General features: G+C 31.2%; 1 protein-coding gene across 2 annotated transcripts; it reads right to left on the bottom strand.

Annotated features, from left to right (window-relative positions):
• Positions 1 to 285: 285 nt before the first annotated feature.
• On the bottom strand, positions 286 to 2,221 carry LOC107860858. 2 transcript variants are annotated; one of them, XM_016706336.2, is made up of 3 exons: positions 1,618 to 2,221; positions 914 to 1,511; positions 286 to 669 (listed from the first exon to the last, which is right to left on the bottom strand). In XM_016706336.2, the coding sequence occupies exons 1-3, from the start codon at positions 1,946 to 1,948 to the stop codon at positions 642 to 644; spliced, it is 957 nt and encodes a 318-aa protein (XP_016561822.1). In that variant the 5' UTR covers positions 1,949 to 2,221; the 3' UTR covers positions 286 to 641. The 2 variants fall into 2 exon arrangements, with proteins under 2 accessions (XP_016561822.1, XP_016561821.1); XM_016706335.2 differs by having other exon boundaries at positions 914 to 1,520; positions 1,618 to 2,220.
• Positions 2,222 to 19,943: the final 17,722 nt, after the last annotated feature.

Below are 19,943 nucleotides of genomic sequence, written 5' to 3'. Positions count from 1 at the left end.
CAAAAGCTGCCAGACAATATTTGAACAGAGTGTAGAGAATTACCCATAGGAATGTTCGGAATGACCTTCTCAGCTAAAGACGTGATTAACCATACACGAATTTCAAATAAATAAAACATACAAACCAATAGAGGTAATCAATAAAGAGGCAAGTATTCGGAATGTTACCCGTATTAAATTCTGGGTAACAGTGAACTAATCGTTAGGCAATTCATGCATGAAAGCTGGCTTCAAGGATATATATTTATATATATACATACATACTTACAGTGAACTAATCGTTAGGCAATTCATGCATGAAAGCTGGCTTCAAGGATATATATTTATATATATACATACATACTTGGTGGATTAATTAAATATTCAAAGCAGAAGCAGAAGGCTGCAGAGCAAGACAATGCAAAAGTTGTTCCGTATGAAACAGAAGCATTGCAAATACTGTCAATCATACACTGTACCCAATAGTCACCTCTATTATCCCCTGCATAATTACAGTCACCTCTATTATCCCCTGCATAATAACTATAACTGGAGTATCTAAACATGCACCCATTCAGATCCCCACCCAAAAATTTCTTCTAGTCGACCATGATCATCATCCCAATGGAAGTAAATATATCAACTTCATAGCCTTGACCGGATCATTCAGTGTCATTATCATCATGCTCTCTGAAATACAAGAGAAGACTAAAGTAATAAGCAATTTTTTCAAGAAAATTAAGCATAAAATATAACAACTATGTTAGATAGGAACCATAACTTAAAGGGATGAATATATCCAAATATTTTAAAACCTTTACTTAATGATTTAATGGGCAAGGAATCAACAGAAAATATTAGAGAAACTATAGGAATTCTAAAACTTGGAATGAAGTTGGTTATGCCACACAAGATGTTCAAGGAGTGTGATCACCTTGCTTCTACCTCCATCATCTCCAAAAACAATTCTACTTTGGATTTTCTATTGTTAAGTCCTATCAAATACTGGTTCGCTTGAGCCTTGATCAAATCTTTCCACTTTGTAGACAATCCTGAAGCAATTAGTTGTGACACCTTTCTTGTACTCGTCTCAATCTGCATGACCTCATCACCTTCATAGCCTTGAAATAACGTCATCACAATTCTGGCAATTTCTGCATCGTTCAAAACTTTCTTTCCTTTACTTGATTGAGCAGTAGTTGAACACATTTTGTTGACACCCAAAACCTTTTGAGATGAACAAAACAAGCTTTTTTCAGCAGGTGTATCTTCAACAATCCGTTGGCGGGTTTTTCTCTTGATTCTCTTCAAGCTTCTAATTTTGTTACCGACTTGAACTAAAGTTGGTTCGAAACTGATTTTTCCCTTGATTATATTAAACAAATTATTACTAGTTGGCTCCTTTCCATGAATAGCTCTGTAACTTCCAATAGCTTCCAGCAGTATTTTCTCGTCCTTGTCTGTCCACACTCTTTGAAATGGTTTGCTTTGAGTTTTGACAAGTGCATTGTCATCTTTTACATGTGTAATTGCTTTAGACTCTTCCACAAGGAAAATGTGTTAAAAATAATCATTTGGTTGAATAGAGGCAAAATCATAACATATTAAAAGAAATAAGACGAAGAAAAAGAAACTAACCATCGGAACTCCCAATATCATTATCTTGTTCGTCCTTAGACTTACTAGTGCCACCTTTTGACTCCTCATCATTATCTTTTTTTCCTTCGTTATCATCATTCACATCGTCCCTAGATCCTTCATTAAGGCCATCTTCTTTTTCTCCCTCTTCATCATCATTGATATCGTCCCCGAACCCTTCTTGAAGACCATCAGGTGTTCCATTGTAAAGACACGTCCAATTAATAGTTGGCATATCTTTTGAATTTTTCACAGGTTGTTGTTGATTAGTTTGCAAATTTTTTTTCATATCTTGCTGAAAGGCGCTCATCTTCACATTTGAACTTTCCATTATCAATTTTTCTGAAGAGTTGGTTTGAGAATTATCAAGGACATATTCAAGGATTCCACTCTTTTATCGGAATCTTCTTGTGGACGTTTGGCCTTTAGGGGGAGAAAGCAGTATCTTGTTTTTCACTTACAAGTTACAAGTTTGGAGTACAATTTGATTTTTGTCTAGAATACACCACTACATCATATATATACTCGTTTGGTTGAGCTTCTCGAGGGACTATTTGCTCAGACAATTGAAAAGATTTGGGGTGTGTTTGGCAGGAGTATTTCTAAGAAAATGTTTTTATTTGATTGCTATGGTAAGATAAATGTTTCAGCTCAGTAATTTTAATCAAAGTATGTCAATATTTAAATCAGCTTACAAAAATAAAATACTATTTTAAAAAAAAAAATTCAAAAATAAAATAAACATATTTCATAGTAACGTATTAGACATTATCTTATTTAAAATAATAAGTTAACAAAAAAAATTGATGCTTAACGATATTATAGAGAAATTTATTGTTGTGGGTGATATTTTATCCTTAATACGTTACTCGCATTAACGACTCTCCACCAAACTCTTCTCATGTGCGGAAGGTGCTTGAGTGTATATAAAGTTGTAACTCTGAATAACGACTTAAGTTAAAATATTGCCGATAGTAACTACTTTAAAGATCACATTTTGACATTAAAATGTGACCTACAAATGCAGATTTTTCCTCTAATGAAATGCATTTAGTATAAATATAACCCCTTAAAGTTTTACATTATATATTATAGCGTGTTTGATCAAGCTTATTTTTCTCAAAAGTACTTATTTTGTCTAATACGGACCTATTTTTTAAAAAATGAATTATTTGACCAAACTTTAGATAGAAAATAATTATGTTTACAGAGAAGTAGAAGTTGCTTTCATAAACTAAAAACTAGCTTCTTATTTTAAAAGCACTTTTAAAAATACACCTAAACTTTTTTAAAAAATTTGTTCAACACTAATGGCTTCTCAAAAGTATATTTTAAATTTATTGATCAAACACAAAGTGTTCTTACTCAAAATGCTTTTTTGAAAAATATTTTTGGAATAAGCACTACTCAAAATAAGGAATTTTGAAAACTTAGCCAAACAAGCTATTACTTTCATATTACAAACTAGTAACTGTAGCTCATGCCAACACGAGCCTAACTTATTTTATTTACGTTATCTCAATTTATACAGCACAAATAGTATTTGGAGTGTCAATAAATTTTTAAATAATTTTAGTTGTTAATCATTGTAATTTATTGTACCTTTTACGTAATTAGTAATTTACGTTACTCACTTTGTTCCAATTTTAGAATTTAGAGAGTCAATTAAATTTTTGCTAACATATTTTTTAAAATATTTTAAATTATTAATCGTTGTGATTTTAGTATCTTTTAATGTAATTTCAAATAATTTATGTTACTTTCTTTATCGCAACTTATGTAACACTATTAAAATTTCAAAAGTCAATCATATTTTTTAATATATATTTTTTAAAATATTATAAGATGTTAATAGTTATGACTTATAATTATTCTTTTTGATTAATTTTTAAATATTAATATTTTGCCAAAATAAAATAAATTAATTAAAATAAACAAAGTACTAAATTTTCAAAACCTATTAAATTTGAAAACATCATTTGGATCAACAAATTACTAAATTAAAACACTAAAACATGCAAATTATAAAATGTCAAAACTACCCTGGATTTATGTGACACAAATATAATTTAGTTGATAGATCAATCATATTTTTAATTGTTTTTAAATATTTTAAATTGTGAGCTATTTTTTGTGGCATTGATAATCAATTATATTCTTAAAATAATTTAAGTTTTTAATTATTATGATTTATAATATTTTTTCTTCTATTCCAATTTAAGTGACACTGAAATAAATTCGAGAGTCAATCAAATTTTATGATTGAAGCAACAGAGTGAATATATCCTAAATGACTTATAATACCAAATTAGAATTAATATAGCAAAATTACTATAAGAAAATATTTGTGTCTCATATAAGATGCCATGCTAATCTAAACTATCAAGAATTAATTTATCATTTCATGCCAATTTTATTATTTATTAAATATTATTAATTTTTTTAATACCTAAATGACTTATTAGGGGTGATATAATAAATTACAATTGAAGCAGTTGAAGCAGACATGTCATAAAAGTTTATTTTACCCTTTTTATTAAATATTATTAATTTTTTTATATGTAAATGTCTTACAATAATTAATTAGGGATAATATAGTAAAATCATGAAACAAACATACTTGTGAATTTTTTTAAATGAGTCTCATATAATATGTCATATTAATTTAAAGTATTAAGAATTAATTCAGCATTTATTATTTATTAAATATTATTATTTTTTAATACCTAAATGACTTATAATAATTAATTAGAGATGACATAATAAAACTACGATTGAAGCAGCTGAAATAGACATGTCATAAATGTTTATTTTATCTTTTTAAATTAAATATTATTAATTTTCTTATATGTAAATAACTTAAAATAATTAATTAAAAATAATATAGTAAAATCACAGAAAGCTAAAGCAGGTGAAGAAACAAACATATTGACGAAGAGGTGCTTGCTTCTTCACACTTATTAATAATAGTAATTAAAACAACCAACAAGAAAAAACTTTTACTAAGTTGTAAGAAAAATGTGCTTTCTTCTCTTTGATAATAATTATGAGAAATTCACAACAATTTTTTGATAACATCGCTATAAAACTAAATAAAAGGACATTTTTTTCATGAAACAAATTTATTGAGGATGTTAAATGCTTCAGTTTAAGAAAAAGACATATTAGATTCTCCTTAAACTTTGCTTTATTTGTGTTATAAGCTTAAATTTTTCTTCTCAATTTTATGTTTGAATAATAAGCTTTAATTTAAATTTAATTGCTACGTTTTTTAAATGCAGACATCATAAACGTTATTCTCATTGCTGCATTTTATGTGATATATATTTTTCTAAGAAAAATAACATAGCCAGTATATATTCGCATAGTGGGTCCGAGGAAGGTAGATTGTACACAGTCCATACGACTAGGTAGAAATGTTGTTTTTAATAGACCCCCGGTTCGAGGCCAAACAACGTAAACAAAACATAATATAAGAACAAGAGACAAAAAGTAGTAACAAAACAACCGATAGTAGCAGAAAAAGATTATCACCAAATAATATGACTAGGAGGTCATGGGTTCAAGCCTTGGAAACAGCCTCTGACAGAATTGTAAGGTAAGGCTGCGTACGATATACCTTTGTGGTGGGGCCCTTCCCAGGACACATCGCATAGCAGTAGCTTTAGTTCACCGGGCTACCCCTTTTTTAGCCTTTCTCATGTATTTTCTCTCTTTTTGTATTTTCTATTATTCTCTTCTTCGTTTTTCCTTTTTTAGTTTTTTTCCTTCAATTTTTCTTTTCCTTTTTTTGTTGTTTTCGTTTTCTTTTTTCTTTTTTTACTTTTTCATAATTTTTCCTTTGTTTTTCCTTTTCATTTTTCCTCCTCTTTTTTTTCTTCTTTTTTTTTTTTTTGTATTTTTTCCCTATTTTATATTACTCTTCTTCTTTTTTTGTATTTTTTTCTCCTTTATTTTTTTCCTATTTTAATGGCTGATAGAGAGTCATTACTGGGAGTTACGTATTAAGGATAAAATGTTATCATTATAACAAATTTCTCTTTAACGTCGTTAAGCATCAATTTTTTCAGTTTTACTTTTTTTCTAATAGAAGTGTCACGACCTGAGACTACCCCCTAGTAATAACACGGTGCTTAGGACCACAATTCTAATAGCATATCGACACCTGAAATAAGGGGCAATTAAGTCGAAGTAATGAACTAAGACTTGCAGCAACAAACATTTGAGCTAAAGTACTAGTATGAAAGCTAAAATAAGAAAGGGAAAAAATCATATGTAGCAAACTTAAGCTCATAATTAGGAACTTCATAGCAACTATTTCATGATTACCTAAAATAACAACTTATATTTTGTATTTTACAAACTTGTTGCTACATAAATATATATACAAATGGATTTACTACCTTCTTTTTACTCAAATCAGATGAGTTAAATAAGGTATTATTACTCCATGTATTAAAAACTGAAGATTTCTTTTCCATGAATGAATCTTACTAAGCGTAATTGTCGTTATTTTTCAACAACTCAAAACAAAATTCAAAAACTTGTTTCACAATGTTATTTTCAGCAACTTAAATTAATCTCAAATCAACTGGAAAATTATTATCTACATGATCTTCGAAATTTCAAATTAAATCATTATTGTTGTTACAAGTATTGAATCAAAAAATTAATTTCTTATATGAATCTCATCAAATTAAAACCACGTCGTTTGAAATCATCTTTTTGGTATGTGATTGTTTTTTCGTCAATTTCTTTTTCAGTAAATAGATTGTGAATTTGTACATGAATTTCAAAAAAAATTAAGGCAACTATATTGTCACAATCCGAGGCTACCCCGTAATTGTAACACAGTGCTTAGAACCACAAGTGATCTCAAGCTAACCCATGTATTGGGATGATACTTGAATGACTAATTATAAATGTATATACAAGCTAAATTTGTTGAGTGAAAGCATAATCATGAGAAAATCAGAATAAATATAATACTGTAAAAGTTTACAATACAATAAATTTGAAGAAGGACCTTGAATTACTTATAATGACTCTGACTAACTATCTATAAAACCTCTACTATACTGACTATAGGTAACTAGGACATGCCTCCAACTACTACAAATCAATACATAAGTATAATAAAAATGTAATGCACGCACTGCAATGGAATGACTCCCCGAAATAAGAGAACTCATCACCTGCTGGCTGAATACTGAGAACTATCTGACTCTGGTGTGTGGACTATATCTATTACCTACATTATGAAGGAATGTAGCCACAAACACATATATGTTGTCAGTACTAAATCATGAAAATACTTAATGTATGCTTCAAAACTGAGGACATAAGCTATTTGCTGAAATATCCATTTAAAACACGATTATACATAAAAGCTAGAAGACTTATTAAAATTTATATGTCATGAGCTGAAAATATTTATGTAAGCTGAAAAGTGGTAGAAACATGAGTACTATATGCAAATCTCAAGTTAATGTTGAATAGGCCGTAAGACCATAATGAGGATCATGTATAAATACTGAGCATAAATACATAAATGTATAAAATGAATGCAAAACTAAGTGATCATGTACTGAAATGATCTACATAACTGATAAACTAAACACTTGATCATGCAAACCTGATTTAATATAATTTGAATACCGAAATGACACTGTGGGAGTTATCATGTAACCAACATACCGTAATCTGAGCTAATTGGGATCCAACCTGTAACCCTAGTTGGAAGGGTGTCAGTACTTTGCCACAACACTGGCTGTGTGGATCTACTAAATATGTGTCCTGAAGGACTAGGGAGTTAGTCCTCTACTGGCGGGTGACCCCTAAGAGAGTGTTAGTATCACAATATCATATATGTATTGAATCTATGTTTGTTAAATATTCTCGTAAATATGTTATAAGGAATTTCTGTCCTTTAGACTTAATTCACACTAGAATTGTGACACGAAGTTAATTCTTGCGGTTGAAAAAATATTTCAAAATTTTTATTGATGATTGTACTCGATATTATTGTATTTATTTACTTAACTGTAAGAATGAAGCAATTGAAGTATTTAAGCTATACAAAATTGAAGTTGAAAACAAGTTGAGTGAAGAGATAAAAAATAATAAAAAGTTATAAGAGTGTAATGTATGAATATCCTTTTGAAGAGATATGTTTGGGAAATAGTTATCCATTAAACTATTGCCCCTTACAAACCACAGTCCAACGGAATTATGAAAAATAAAAATTGGAGATTGAAGACAATGATAAAATGTCTTGTTAATAAGTTTTGAGTTGTCACAATACTTGTGGAGGGAAGCTATTATTATAGCAAATTGAATACTCAATAGAGTGGCTCACAACAAAACACATTCTGTTCCATATGGGAAATGAAAAGGGAGAAAGTTCAACTTGAAATATTTTAAGTGTGGTGGTTTTTAACTAAGATTCAAGTTCCTAAATTCAAGAGGATAAAAATAGGATCAAAAACTATGGATTGTATTTTTATTGGATATAATACCAACAACAAAACATATCAATTTTTGGTCAGTAAATTTAAACATCCTGATATTCATGATCCTGAATCAGAATTTAAATGTCCTTGAAAAGAATAAAAGAAAAATTACATTAAATGAAGAGTACTCATGACGTGGTAAATTTCAAAGAACATATACATCTTTTGGATTGAATTTTATGATTTTTCGACCTGAAGATGAGCCTCAAACATTTAATGAAGTCATATCTTCTGAAGACTCATCTTTTTGAAAAGTTACAGTCACTAATGAGATTGAATCAATCTTAAACAATCATACTTGAAAATAGATTGATCTCCTTCTGGAAATAAATATGTAGGTTTGAAATGAATCTTTAAGAAAATGAAAGCTGGTGAACTATTAAAAAATATAAGTTAAGGTTTGTTGTTAAATATCATACTTTGACATATACTTATGGTAATGAACATAACATCCATTTAGATGTTAGTAGCACAGGTGATTGTATATGATCTTGAAATTTATAAAATGAATGTGAAAACATATTTCTTAAATAAAGAGAAAGAGAAAGAAATTTACTTAGAACAATCTAAGGATTTTGTAGTTCTTGATTAAAAAAAAGTGTGCAAACCTATTGAGCTACTTTGTAGACTAAAACAAGCACTCAAATAATATTGATAAATTAATTTAAGATAAATGGGTATGACAAATGTTCTTACATTAAAAATTCTCTGAATCATGAAAGTCTTTGTTTTCTTGTATGTTGATGACATGTTGATCATAAGTGGAGCCATTATTGACATAAATGTTACTAAGTGCATACTGGCTAGAAAAATTGATATGAAAGAAGTACGAGTTGTTGACATAATCTTAGGAATTAGAATTCATAAAACTCAATTAGGTTTAGCACTTTCACTACCTCATTATATTGAAATGATACTTGACGAATTCTAGTATTTGAATTTCAATATGGTCAATACACCAATTGATTCAAATTTTGCACTTTAAAAGAAAAAAGGTGAAAGCGATAGCGATTCACAAGTGGACTATGCGCGATATTGAAAAGTTCAATGTCTATCATAAATTGTATTCGACCAAATATAGTATGTGCTGCTAGTAAGATGAGTTAGTTCAGAAGTAATCTCAATCAAACTCATTGGATAACAATGAAATAAGTTTTGGGATATCTAAAAATATACTCAAAATAATATTTTACATTATAACAAATATCTTGCAATAATTGAAGAATATAGTGATGAAAATTAAATTATCGGATCATCTAGAATTAAATCTACAAGTGGGTATGTATTTACTCTTAGTCAAGGAGTAGTTTCTTGCAAATCATTCAAACAAATATGTATCGCTCACTCAATAATGAAATCTGAATTTATAGTTATAGATAAGGTCGGTGAAGAAGCTTAATGAATGCAAAATTTCTTAAAAGATATTTCATTTTTTATATCTGAATGTTCCCTCCTTTATATATAATCTACTGTCAGTGGATAAATCTGTTAAGCGATTTCAATTTTATTTTTTATTCACTCCTATTGGATGTATTTTGTAGTCCCATTTTATAAAGATGGCTCAAGATTTTGGTGAGGCTAAGAGTGGACTCTTCTTACTTCAATCCTCTAGGGCTAAGCTTAGTAACTACTTTAGAAGTCACCAAAATATTTTGCTTTTAGATAATTATTCTATAACAAACCCCATGGTGGTTTTTAGATTTTTCTATATTTTAATCATTTTACTCCTCCTAATTATTGCTTTGTAGCATTTGTGAGCTTTGTGTGAGTCTTTGATTTTGAAAGGTTCTTGAATTGATATAGTTTACTTTAGTCTATATTTTGAGATTCAAGCATTAAAAGAATATTTTTGTTAGTTTCATCGACTCTAAAATATCAATTTTGAGCTAGTAACATGGTCGATTTGAATTTTAAAGCTCCATTATAATTTTTGAGTATTTGAGTGAGAAACTAGTTTATTTACCAAGAGTTGGATCTAGGTGAAACTTATTGATCATGATGTTGATGATTCTAATGGTTTCATTGAGTTCAGAACATAAAAATTAGTCTAGTAGCATAGTTGAAATTTGCTCACGGGGTTATGAATACATTTCAAGGGTCAGAGAGAAGAGCTTTTTAGCATGATTTTCTATTGTTATAGCACATTCATTCATGGAAAAAATGCACATTGCGTTTCCGAGACCTTGACTGCATTTGCAAAGGGCAAGCATGACCTTTATCATGTTCACAATAGGAGCGCCGAGTTAGCGATGAACAACTCCAATTAATGTAGGTCAAGAGTCCTTCGCATTCATAGGGACTTGATTGCTTTCATGGGGACCTGATAGCTTATGTGCTAAATCCAATGCGGTTTGATTGCGTTCACAGTCAATCTTTCACGTTCACGGGAAGCACTTGACCTGGTAACTTTAAATAATCTCATTTTAAGATTTAACCCCATTTTCATGTGGATTTCAAGTGGGTTTTTGCGATCTAAATCTTGGGTAAGTTTTTAAAAAGTTATTTTTATTTTTACCCATTAATTAAATTGTAAAATCATTTTCAAATCATTGTTTAAAATTTGAGATTTTGGGATTTTACTAGTCAAGTAAAAAATGATATTTTGATGAAATCTAACTTGATTTCAAATTTGTTTTCGATAAAATTTTTTATTTGAAACTCTTAGACTAAGAGTTTAGTGATTTTCTATAATAATTTTAGTTTTGCACTTGTGGATTCGAGTTTTGGTTTTCAAATTGAATTTTTGAACTCAAATTCGAAACATAGTGATGCGTGTATCTTTGAATGACCTAGAGTTGATTCTAATCTATAAATTAAAGATTACCAACATGAATTTCATAAACTAGATTATGAATTTTGATGGTTAGGAACCTTGAATTCCGTAAAGATGAGACCTTTAGCATAAAAAACTCTATTAATGGAGATGAGTTAAGCTTGAAAAACCTAATTAATGATTAATTGAACTTGGAGAATGATATAGACCATGAATTAAGGGTAGAATTAATAGATTTGAATTCCCCAAGATATTTTTTTGAAGAGTAATTAATTAATTACTCTTATAATTGCTTGATTTTTAGATGATTGATTATTCCAAGGCATGAAGGAAAGGAAAGAGCATCTTTATTGCAGCTTGTTTCTTCCAAAAGCTTGATGTCCAGGTAGGCTAGGTTTAATGAGTAGAAGATTGTGTTATTTTATATTTTCATAATTTAGAATTGAGGGGAAAAAGCATGTCTAGGCCTACAGGCAAGGAGTTGGGGTGGATAAAGAAACGAGAACTTAACTTTAATCTCGAAAACTATATTATTGATTAATTATGCGATATTTGTGATATTATGTGCTATGTGCCGCAATAAGATTGTTGTAAATGAAGGATGTGGATATGATAGTTCTTAGTTGTTCTGGTGATGAACCCAGTTAACTTATAATGCTATTAAGTTGTATGTGATGGGCAATAATATGGTGAGGAGAACCATGCTAGGATTAAGTATTGATGAGCATAGTAATACCTAAAGGATAGATGACTTGAATTAGTGTGATGATTGTATTATATGAAAAAAGGTAGTGATATTTTAATAATTAATGAGTAAGTAATACTCCAATAGTGATGTAATACACTGTATACTTCTAAACTAGAAAATAATCCGTTCTTCCTACGTGTGAAACCTCTAATCTTGTAATTTAAATTTGAGTACATGACTTACAATGAGTATTCTAGTGATAAGAGAGCTTATGATATGTTAAACTTGTTCATAGGAGTCACGTAAGGTAATGCAAGCTAAGAGCTTTGGAATCCATCAAGTTTTAGTGTTTGATTTGGCAAGGATCATTTTTGAACAAGTATAACTTGATGTATATATGTATTTTGGCATATTTAGACCCACCAAATTTTAGAGAATCGAATTAGCTTTCCAACGATACCAATTTTACCAAAATCCGACACCCGAGCAAAAGTTATGGCTTTGTAAAGTGGAGTGCACCGCCTAACAAATCACCTAAGGCTACTGAAATGGTTATGTCATAAGTTCTGCGATGCACAACCTAGATTAGGCGATAAGTTGTGTGCCGCACAACTTATTTTAGGCGATAATTTGTGCGCCGCACAACCTAGCTTAGGCGATGGGCAATGCAGCACATACCTTATGCCCCAAGTGACGTAAACACCCCATTTTTGAGTTATTTAAAGGGCAGAATGGGTATTTTTCACCACCTATTATGCATTAACACTAGATTTAAGCCCCAACTTACCAAAATATGGTCATTTTCACCATTTTCCTCAAGAATCAAACACTTTGGTCTCAAACTAAAAATCAAGATCCCTCAAAATTTCACCATTAAATTTTGAAATTGATTCAAGAATTGAAATCCCCAGATCTAGAGCTTAAAGTAGCATCCATCAATTGTACGAATAGAGTTTCGAAAGCAAGAGTTCATCCAAATTCATAATTTAAGGTATGTAGGGTTTGAACAAGGACAAATCTTTCGTCCTTGTGCCCAAAAATTGATTTTATTATAAGAGTTATTTGATTTTACATGTTTTCCTATGAAATTAATGTTGGGTTTATACCCTATGTTGATATTGATGAGATTATGAGATTTTCATTGTTTTAGTAGTTGAATTACATGATTATGTTTATATTTTTGTATATATAACTGAAATTTCCAGATTTTAAGATGATTATGAATGTTTTGTTTTCAAGCATGAATTTTGAGATGTTGAAATCATGAGATTCATATTATGAGTTATTTTTCCAATATCTTGATTGAGATGATTGAAAGATTTTAACATGATTGTTGAGCATAAAGTTTAAATATGATTTTGATGCATTAAAGCTTTATATTTTGAGTCCTAAGTACAAATGATGAGTTTATAAGAAGATTATGATCTCAAGTTTTGTTGACAAGTTTTGATAAGTTCTTTCAAAAGATAATATAGGAATCCACACTATTTATGATTAAAGCAAAGAGAAGCATAATTTGGTCTTCATTATAGACCCTTGAATTATTTTAAGGTGGATTTCCTAAAAGTTCTAAGCCTAAGTATAGGAGTAGTATTTAGCACTGAGCGGGAAGTGTGGGTTTAGTGCATCCTACTTCCCCAAAACTATGTGCCACCATAGGATTGAAATTTATGGGCCTAAGGCCAAGACAGTGATCACTAAAGTTAAGGTTCTATTCCAATGTGAAGGGTAGAACAACTCTCCCCAACGTGAGAAAGATGTTGGACTCCATGTTAGCTCATATGGTATATGTCGGTTAGAAGAAACTCTCAATCCTAAATTTATAAAGTCCTAAAGCTCCCAAGTCATTGAGTTTCACAGTTTTCCAATAAAGTTTCTTACTCTCCTTAACATAAAGTATATGTATTTTGAAAGATATGATTTTCAAGATTTCTAAGGTTCTTTAGTATCCCGAGTCTAAAAGAGTCCTAGAGTTCTCGAGTCTTAAAGTTCCTAAAGTTCTAAGCACCGTGTGACGTCTTAAGATAATTTTTTGGGGCATTACAAACTTGGTATCAGAGAATAGAGTTCAAGAGTCCTAGGGTGTTAATAAAGTCGTGTCTAGTAGAGTCTTATAGAACGGTGCGGAGACGTCTGTACTTTTCTCAGAGAGGCTACAAGGAAATTAGAAAATGTCTCCATTCTTTCAAGTCTCAGATCATGCTATAGAAAAGTTCTCTAAGAAACTTATAAAGATTCTCATCCTACTCTATTCAGGCCATCTCCGCCTTATTTTCAGGATATCAAAAACAGTTAAGCTTAAATCTTTATAGATATTACTTTCTTAGATAGTCTTCACAAATAGTTATGGGATTAAAGGCGAGCTAGAAAGTATCCCATCAGTGCTTTTGAGTTCCGAAGATTGAAATGCTTTATTTATGTTTGTGAAAATTGTGCACTAAGCCCAAGTTAGATGTGCTTTCAGATTCCCCCTCAAAATCCATAATGTAAATCTATACTTTCCTATCCATGTATTATTCTTAAGATAGCATGATCAGCAAGTTCCAATTCCTCCCCAGATAATGCTCTCAGACTTGCTAATAAGAAGTTTTAGAAGTCTCACAAAGGGCTTGACAGGAGCCTTCTAGTGTGTTATAAGCCCCTCAAGTTTAAAGTTATGCCCTCATTCTTATTCGTCGTTCAGTTAAGAAATATTAAGATGTGTATTCTTAGATCATTGACTATTATGTGCCAAGTTTCTATCTTTTTTAATCTTATTATCATTGTGTTGTTGTAACTAAAAGTCTAGTGAAGCCGTGTGGGGCTCTTTCAATTCACTAGCATAGTTGCCTTGTTATTCATCTCATTTTCTTGTTCAAAACACAAAAATCAAAGTCTAGTGAAGCTATGTGAGGCCTATTTTGATTCACTAGCAACTTGTTGTGTATCTTATTATTCTTGTGTCGATTGGAACTGGGGTTTAAAGGTGTATTGACAAGAAGGGTGGTAAGTGTGATTTATTGAATATATGTGTAGCTGAGTCTTTTTGCATATGATTGAGTTATTAATGAAGTGATATATCCTTGTGTGTTGGTTTAGTGGAAGGTAGAGAAGGAGTTATTAGTTAAGTTGAATTGTTGTTTTCTTGAAGTGTGAAAAGAGTTATTGATGGTATTTATTGTTTTAGAAAGTACGGGTTGTTGATGAAAGTATTTGGGGGTTTAGTATTGTCAATTTAGGTATCCCTTGGGGCTATAAAAAAGGAGTTTAGTTGACTCCTATAGAACTAAGAAAGAAGTTTAGGTGTATAGATGAGAAAATGGTAGTGATATGTAGAAGGAGGATGTGATAATGAATTGTAAATAAGATAGACCATACGATTATGGTTATGAGATTTTAGTGGGCTAGTGTTTTTGATGCTTTATTTTATGGTTTCCAAGTGAGAATAGTATATGAGGTTTTGTTGTTAATCATGTCTAGAACTAGACGCCAAGTTTGAATGGTATATGATCATCAAGGTGGAAATAACGATTGCTTGGTTAGTGATGCTAGCTGTATCGAGGTGAACCAATAGGCTTGAAATAGTGAATGCAGAAATTTAAGTTTACTAATTTGAGATTAAGTAAGATGTTGTATGAATGGTGTCAAAGTATCCCCAAGGTAATATGGGGCTGCATTATTTTCGAGGATTATGGCATGTTATGTGTGGCTAGTAGTACGATTGAGTTGTTAGGTGGAGAAAGACTAGTTAGATAATGAATGATGTTCTTGATAGCTAAGTTAAGGAGTTATGATTAAAGATATTGAGCTTTTAGTATGATTTTGATTCTCATGGTTTGGAAATATAAGTTTATAGGCAGGATATTGGTAGGCTCTAACAGAAGTAGTATGGTTCAGTAAGGGCTGAAGATATTTGTGTTAAGTGTTGGAGCCTAAGTTGAGTTTTTTTTTAAAGATTGAGCTAATAGAAAGTAGAATTGAAGAACTAGTTGGTGTGAACTCATAGTATGGTGATACTCTAAGTTAGTAAGTGTTCAAGTTATTAGATGACAAATATTGGGGACATAGAAAGATAGAGTTGAATCTTAGAATGAAGTATTAGCAGCGGGTTTTACACTTTAAGGTCTAGTCTTTCTGGGTAAGTTTATTATTTATGGGTATTATTATGCCCTAGACTCTAGAGAAAAGGGATTACAGTTTAGATTATAGTTAGTAAAGGGTTCCATAGACTTAGAATGTCATCTTTGATCTAAGGGGGAGATGGTAGAGTGAAGAACCAATTCAAGTTTTGAAAGTTAGATTACGTTATATGTCAACAAGAGTTGCGATGAGATACTAATCCTTTCTTTCTTTAGAGTATTCCTTGGATTTCAATCTTTATCACATCAGATTTATGTCATATGTGATAAATCCATACCTAAGGCCAATGCTTATGCACTTCATGTGTACTCAAGTCCATTATCAGTTTCTAGTAAGTAACAGCTTCAGTCTACGATTTGAGTCATTCCTCATAAATCTATGAACTTCAATCTTATGTTGAACTACTCATGATAAGTATGAATGCATATTTCAGAGTATGATCAGTTCTTAGAAACTCATGATGCTAGTGAAAGCTAGTTTATATCATGTACACCCTCAGTTTAGATCTCTTTAACGAATCTATACCTTTGATATTCTATTTCTCAGGCCTCAGTTAAGCGTCAAAGTTATGTATAGTATTCTTCTGTGCTTCAGGTCCCTATGTGTTAGCCCTTCTGTGACCTCTTCCTACATTAAGGTAGTGATGATTAATAGTTGTGTATATGGGAGAGAGTAAATGTTTATTGGTGAGAAAAGATCATCGTATGCCCATTTTAGCTAAGGCTATAAGTGTGAAGTAAGATTGAGGCCAAGTCTTTAATACATACTGTGGTTCGTTGAAAATTTCTGTGTATATTCTTAAGAATAGTGAAAGAATGTTGTTGTTGATAGAGGTTTAGAGACTAGGAGGAGTAAGCCTTTATGGGTATTTGCCTTGAAGTTCATAGGTGGTTATAATTATAGGCTTGAATGTCGTGTTGGGATGTAAGTGGAGGAATGCAATATGCACTAGTGAATTCATAGTAAGAGTTTAAAGTTAGTCATTAAAGTGATATGAAGAATCATCTTAGAGAGAAATAGTTGTGAAAATGCTTAGGGTATTGAATTCATGGTTCATACTAATGTTATAATGCAATGTGTAGTAAGTTGTGATTCAAGTTAAACTTGAACATGGTGAGAGAATTTAGTTCATCTCGGACATTAGTATATGAAGTTATATGGACCCGTGTGAGCATGCTATTAAAGGGGAGAAAGTATAGTTGAAAAGAGTATTTGAGAATTGTTTCTAAGCTTGAAAAAAAAAGTAGCAGTTGCATTGTCTAAGACCTAGAAATTCTAAACTAGTTTATGTTTAAGAAACCTATGTTCCATGTTACAAAGTTATAGCTATACTGAGTATTACTTCTTCGGATATTTCAGTCAGATCATGCCCAAGATTCTTTTTCCCTAATGTTATTATAACTTCTTGCTAAGAATGCTAAAGAAATATTCCAGTTGAGTATAAGCTTTTAGTATAATTCAGTCCGTATAGCCGACAATATAGTTTAGTAATCAGACAGACAAGTTCCCATGATTTTTCTATCTTTCCTATTCTTGAGGTAATTCATTCATGTCCATGCAAGTTGCAAATTCAGTTTATTCCAAGCATCTTGTTTAAGATATAGCTATTTAGTCATGACTCAGTTCATAAGTGCTCAGAGCATAACCTCTGTTTTTCAAGTATATCAGCTCGGATAGTGTAGCACCACTTGTACAATCTTAGCCTCATTGTCTCATGATTCGTGCCTGAATAATTTATCACTTCGCAGTTCTATATTAATGATTGTATCATGGAAATTTCAAGTGAATTCCAAACTCCTAGTATGAATCAGTTCCTGATGGTCAATAAGTCAGGTAAGCTCAAAATTCATCTTTATGATAGAATTTCTAAAGTTTCAGCTCAGCTATATTCTTTGTTAGAAGATACATTATTCTATACTTTAACATTTCAATAAGTTCCTTCCAATCATTCGAGGACGAATGATTCCAAGGGGGAGATATTGTAATACCCGTATATTTCTAAACTAGAAAACAAACCGTTCTTCTTACGTGTGAAACCTCTAATATTGTAATTTATATTTGAGTACATGACTCAAAATGAGTATCCTAGTGTAACGCCCCGAAATTGGGTCCCGAGACGTCACACGGTGCTTAGGGTCACAAGCTAACCCTTTTATTGGCATAACTCATAAGCAACTGAATTAAAAGTATAAATCTATACAAATTTGCGGAAAATAACTCTTTTCTGAATATGATAGATACAAAACTAAATTTACAAGATTACAACTCAGCTTTTACAACCAAAAGTGAAAACTGAATACATCAACTTCTACTGACTATCTATGAAGCCTCTACTAGTACTGACTATAGGTAGCCAAGTTATGACTCCCGACTATCCCAACTCAATATGGCTGAATAAAGAAAATACAATACTATTAATTCTGGATAACTGACTCGAACCCTCAAATCAAAAGGTCTCATCACTTGCTGACTGGATACCGCAAACTGACTGGATTTGAAGGCGCATACTATATCTTATACCTACATTTCGTAAAATTGTAGCCCACACATGGGTGTGTGTGGGTCAGTACCATAGAAATGTACTGAGCATATGAGGGTGCAATGTATATATAAAATAATAACTTAATATCATCACAGTTTATAAAATTATGATGCTGATATAAATGACTCACTTATCTCGAATTAAATCATCAAAATCATGGATGAATAATACATGTAAAGTAAAATAAGTGAGTCATTACAATAACTTCTCAATTTACTTTCCTCTCAGTTTCAAACTCGTAAAGTAATCAAGTCTTAAAATAGCTCTCTTTAGAGCATACATTTTAATCTTTCGAAAACAAGTCACTTTCTCAGAAATCATAGTTTTCAAACCATACACAATTATCTTAGATAGAATAGAGACACACTATGGGAGTTTCTCATAACCGACATAAACCATGTGAGCTACATGGAGTCCAACGTCTAACCCACATTGGGGAGAGCTATCCTATCCTTGCCATCGGAGTAGGACCTTAGTCATTTGATTCAGTAGTTATCACTATATCAGCCTCAGACTCACATCCTATGGGGGCACGTAGTTTTAGGGAAGTACCCCATTCCTGCTCGGTGCTAAATACTACTCTCGAACTTAGCTCAAAAATTTTAATCAGCCTCAGGCTCACAACTTCAAAGAAAATCCACAATAAACAATTCAAAAATTTGCATTGGGAGCCACTATGCTACCCCGATTATCATAAATCAATAAAACGTGTGAATTTCTTTTCTCACTTGGGTTCAAAATCAACTCTTTCACGACCAAAAAGGTTAAATCTTTCTACATCATGTCAAATTATTCAATTCACAAGATACTTATGGCACATAATTTCTCAAAATATCAATTTCAAATAGGGTTCAAAGACCCATATAATTATATCACAATAAAACTATCAAGATTCATGCTTCACTTCGTAGACATATGTATAAATCACTTTAACTTTGAAAAATTCAACTTTATGTATAACCATATCAACATTCTCATGAAAGCAATACAAGGTATCAATTCATATTTCAAATTCATAGGAAAACGTATAAAACCATGTATCTTTGTAAAAGAAAACCAACTTTAGGCACAAAAACGAAAGGGTGTTCATGTCGAAAAGCCCCACATACCTTTATGGTAACGAAATTGTTGAAAGAATGGACCTTCAATCTTGATTGTGCAACCCTAGTTATTTTTCTCCTATTGTTCTCTTGGATTATGTGCTTAAACTGATAATAGGGTTCTGATGTGTTTAAGAACAGTTAAATTCGTAAGGTTAAGTTTAGGGACGTGTAAGGAGTATTAAAAGACATAGTTGTCCTCGAAATAACTCAAAAACGGAGTGTTTTTGTTGCTGGAACCCTAAGTGTGTGTCGCACACCTCATCTAATATGCTAGGGTGTGCGCCGTACACCTTTTCGCACAATCTAAGGTATGCGTCGCACAACCTATCGCACATCCATACTGTCTCTCACGAAAATAGGCATAACTTTTCGCTCGGGTATTGGATTTTTACGAAATTGGTATCGTTGGAAAGTTAATTCAATTATATATAATTTTATAGGTTTTGGAATGAAAAATTCCATGTATATTAAGAGTTATACACGTTTGAAGTTGACCCTTGTAGAATCGAATGTCAAACTTCGGACAAATCAATTGATCTTAGCTCAAATTTGTTCTAGGTCATTGCTGTGAACACTTTTCACCTCTAAA

Source organism: Capsicum annuum, unplaced genomic scaffold (assembly GCF_002878395.1).
Source record: "Capsicum annuum cultivar UCD-10X-F1 unplaced genomic scaffold, UCD10Xv1.1 ctg4536, whole genome shotgun sequence".
Taxonomy (NCBI): domain Eukaryota; kingdom Viridiplantae; phylum Streptophyta; class Magnoliopsida; order Solanales; family Solanaceae; genus Capsicum; species Capsicum annuum.
The sequence above is the reverse complement of the archived record's forward strand: the minus strand, read 5'-3'. Positions and strand labels throughout refer to the sequence as shown.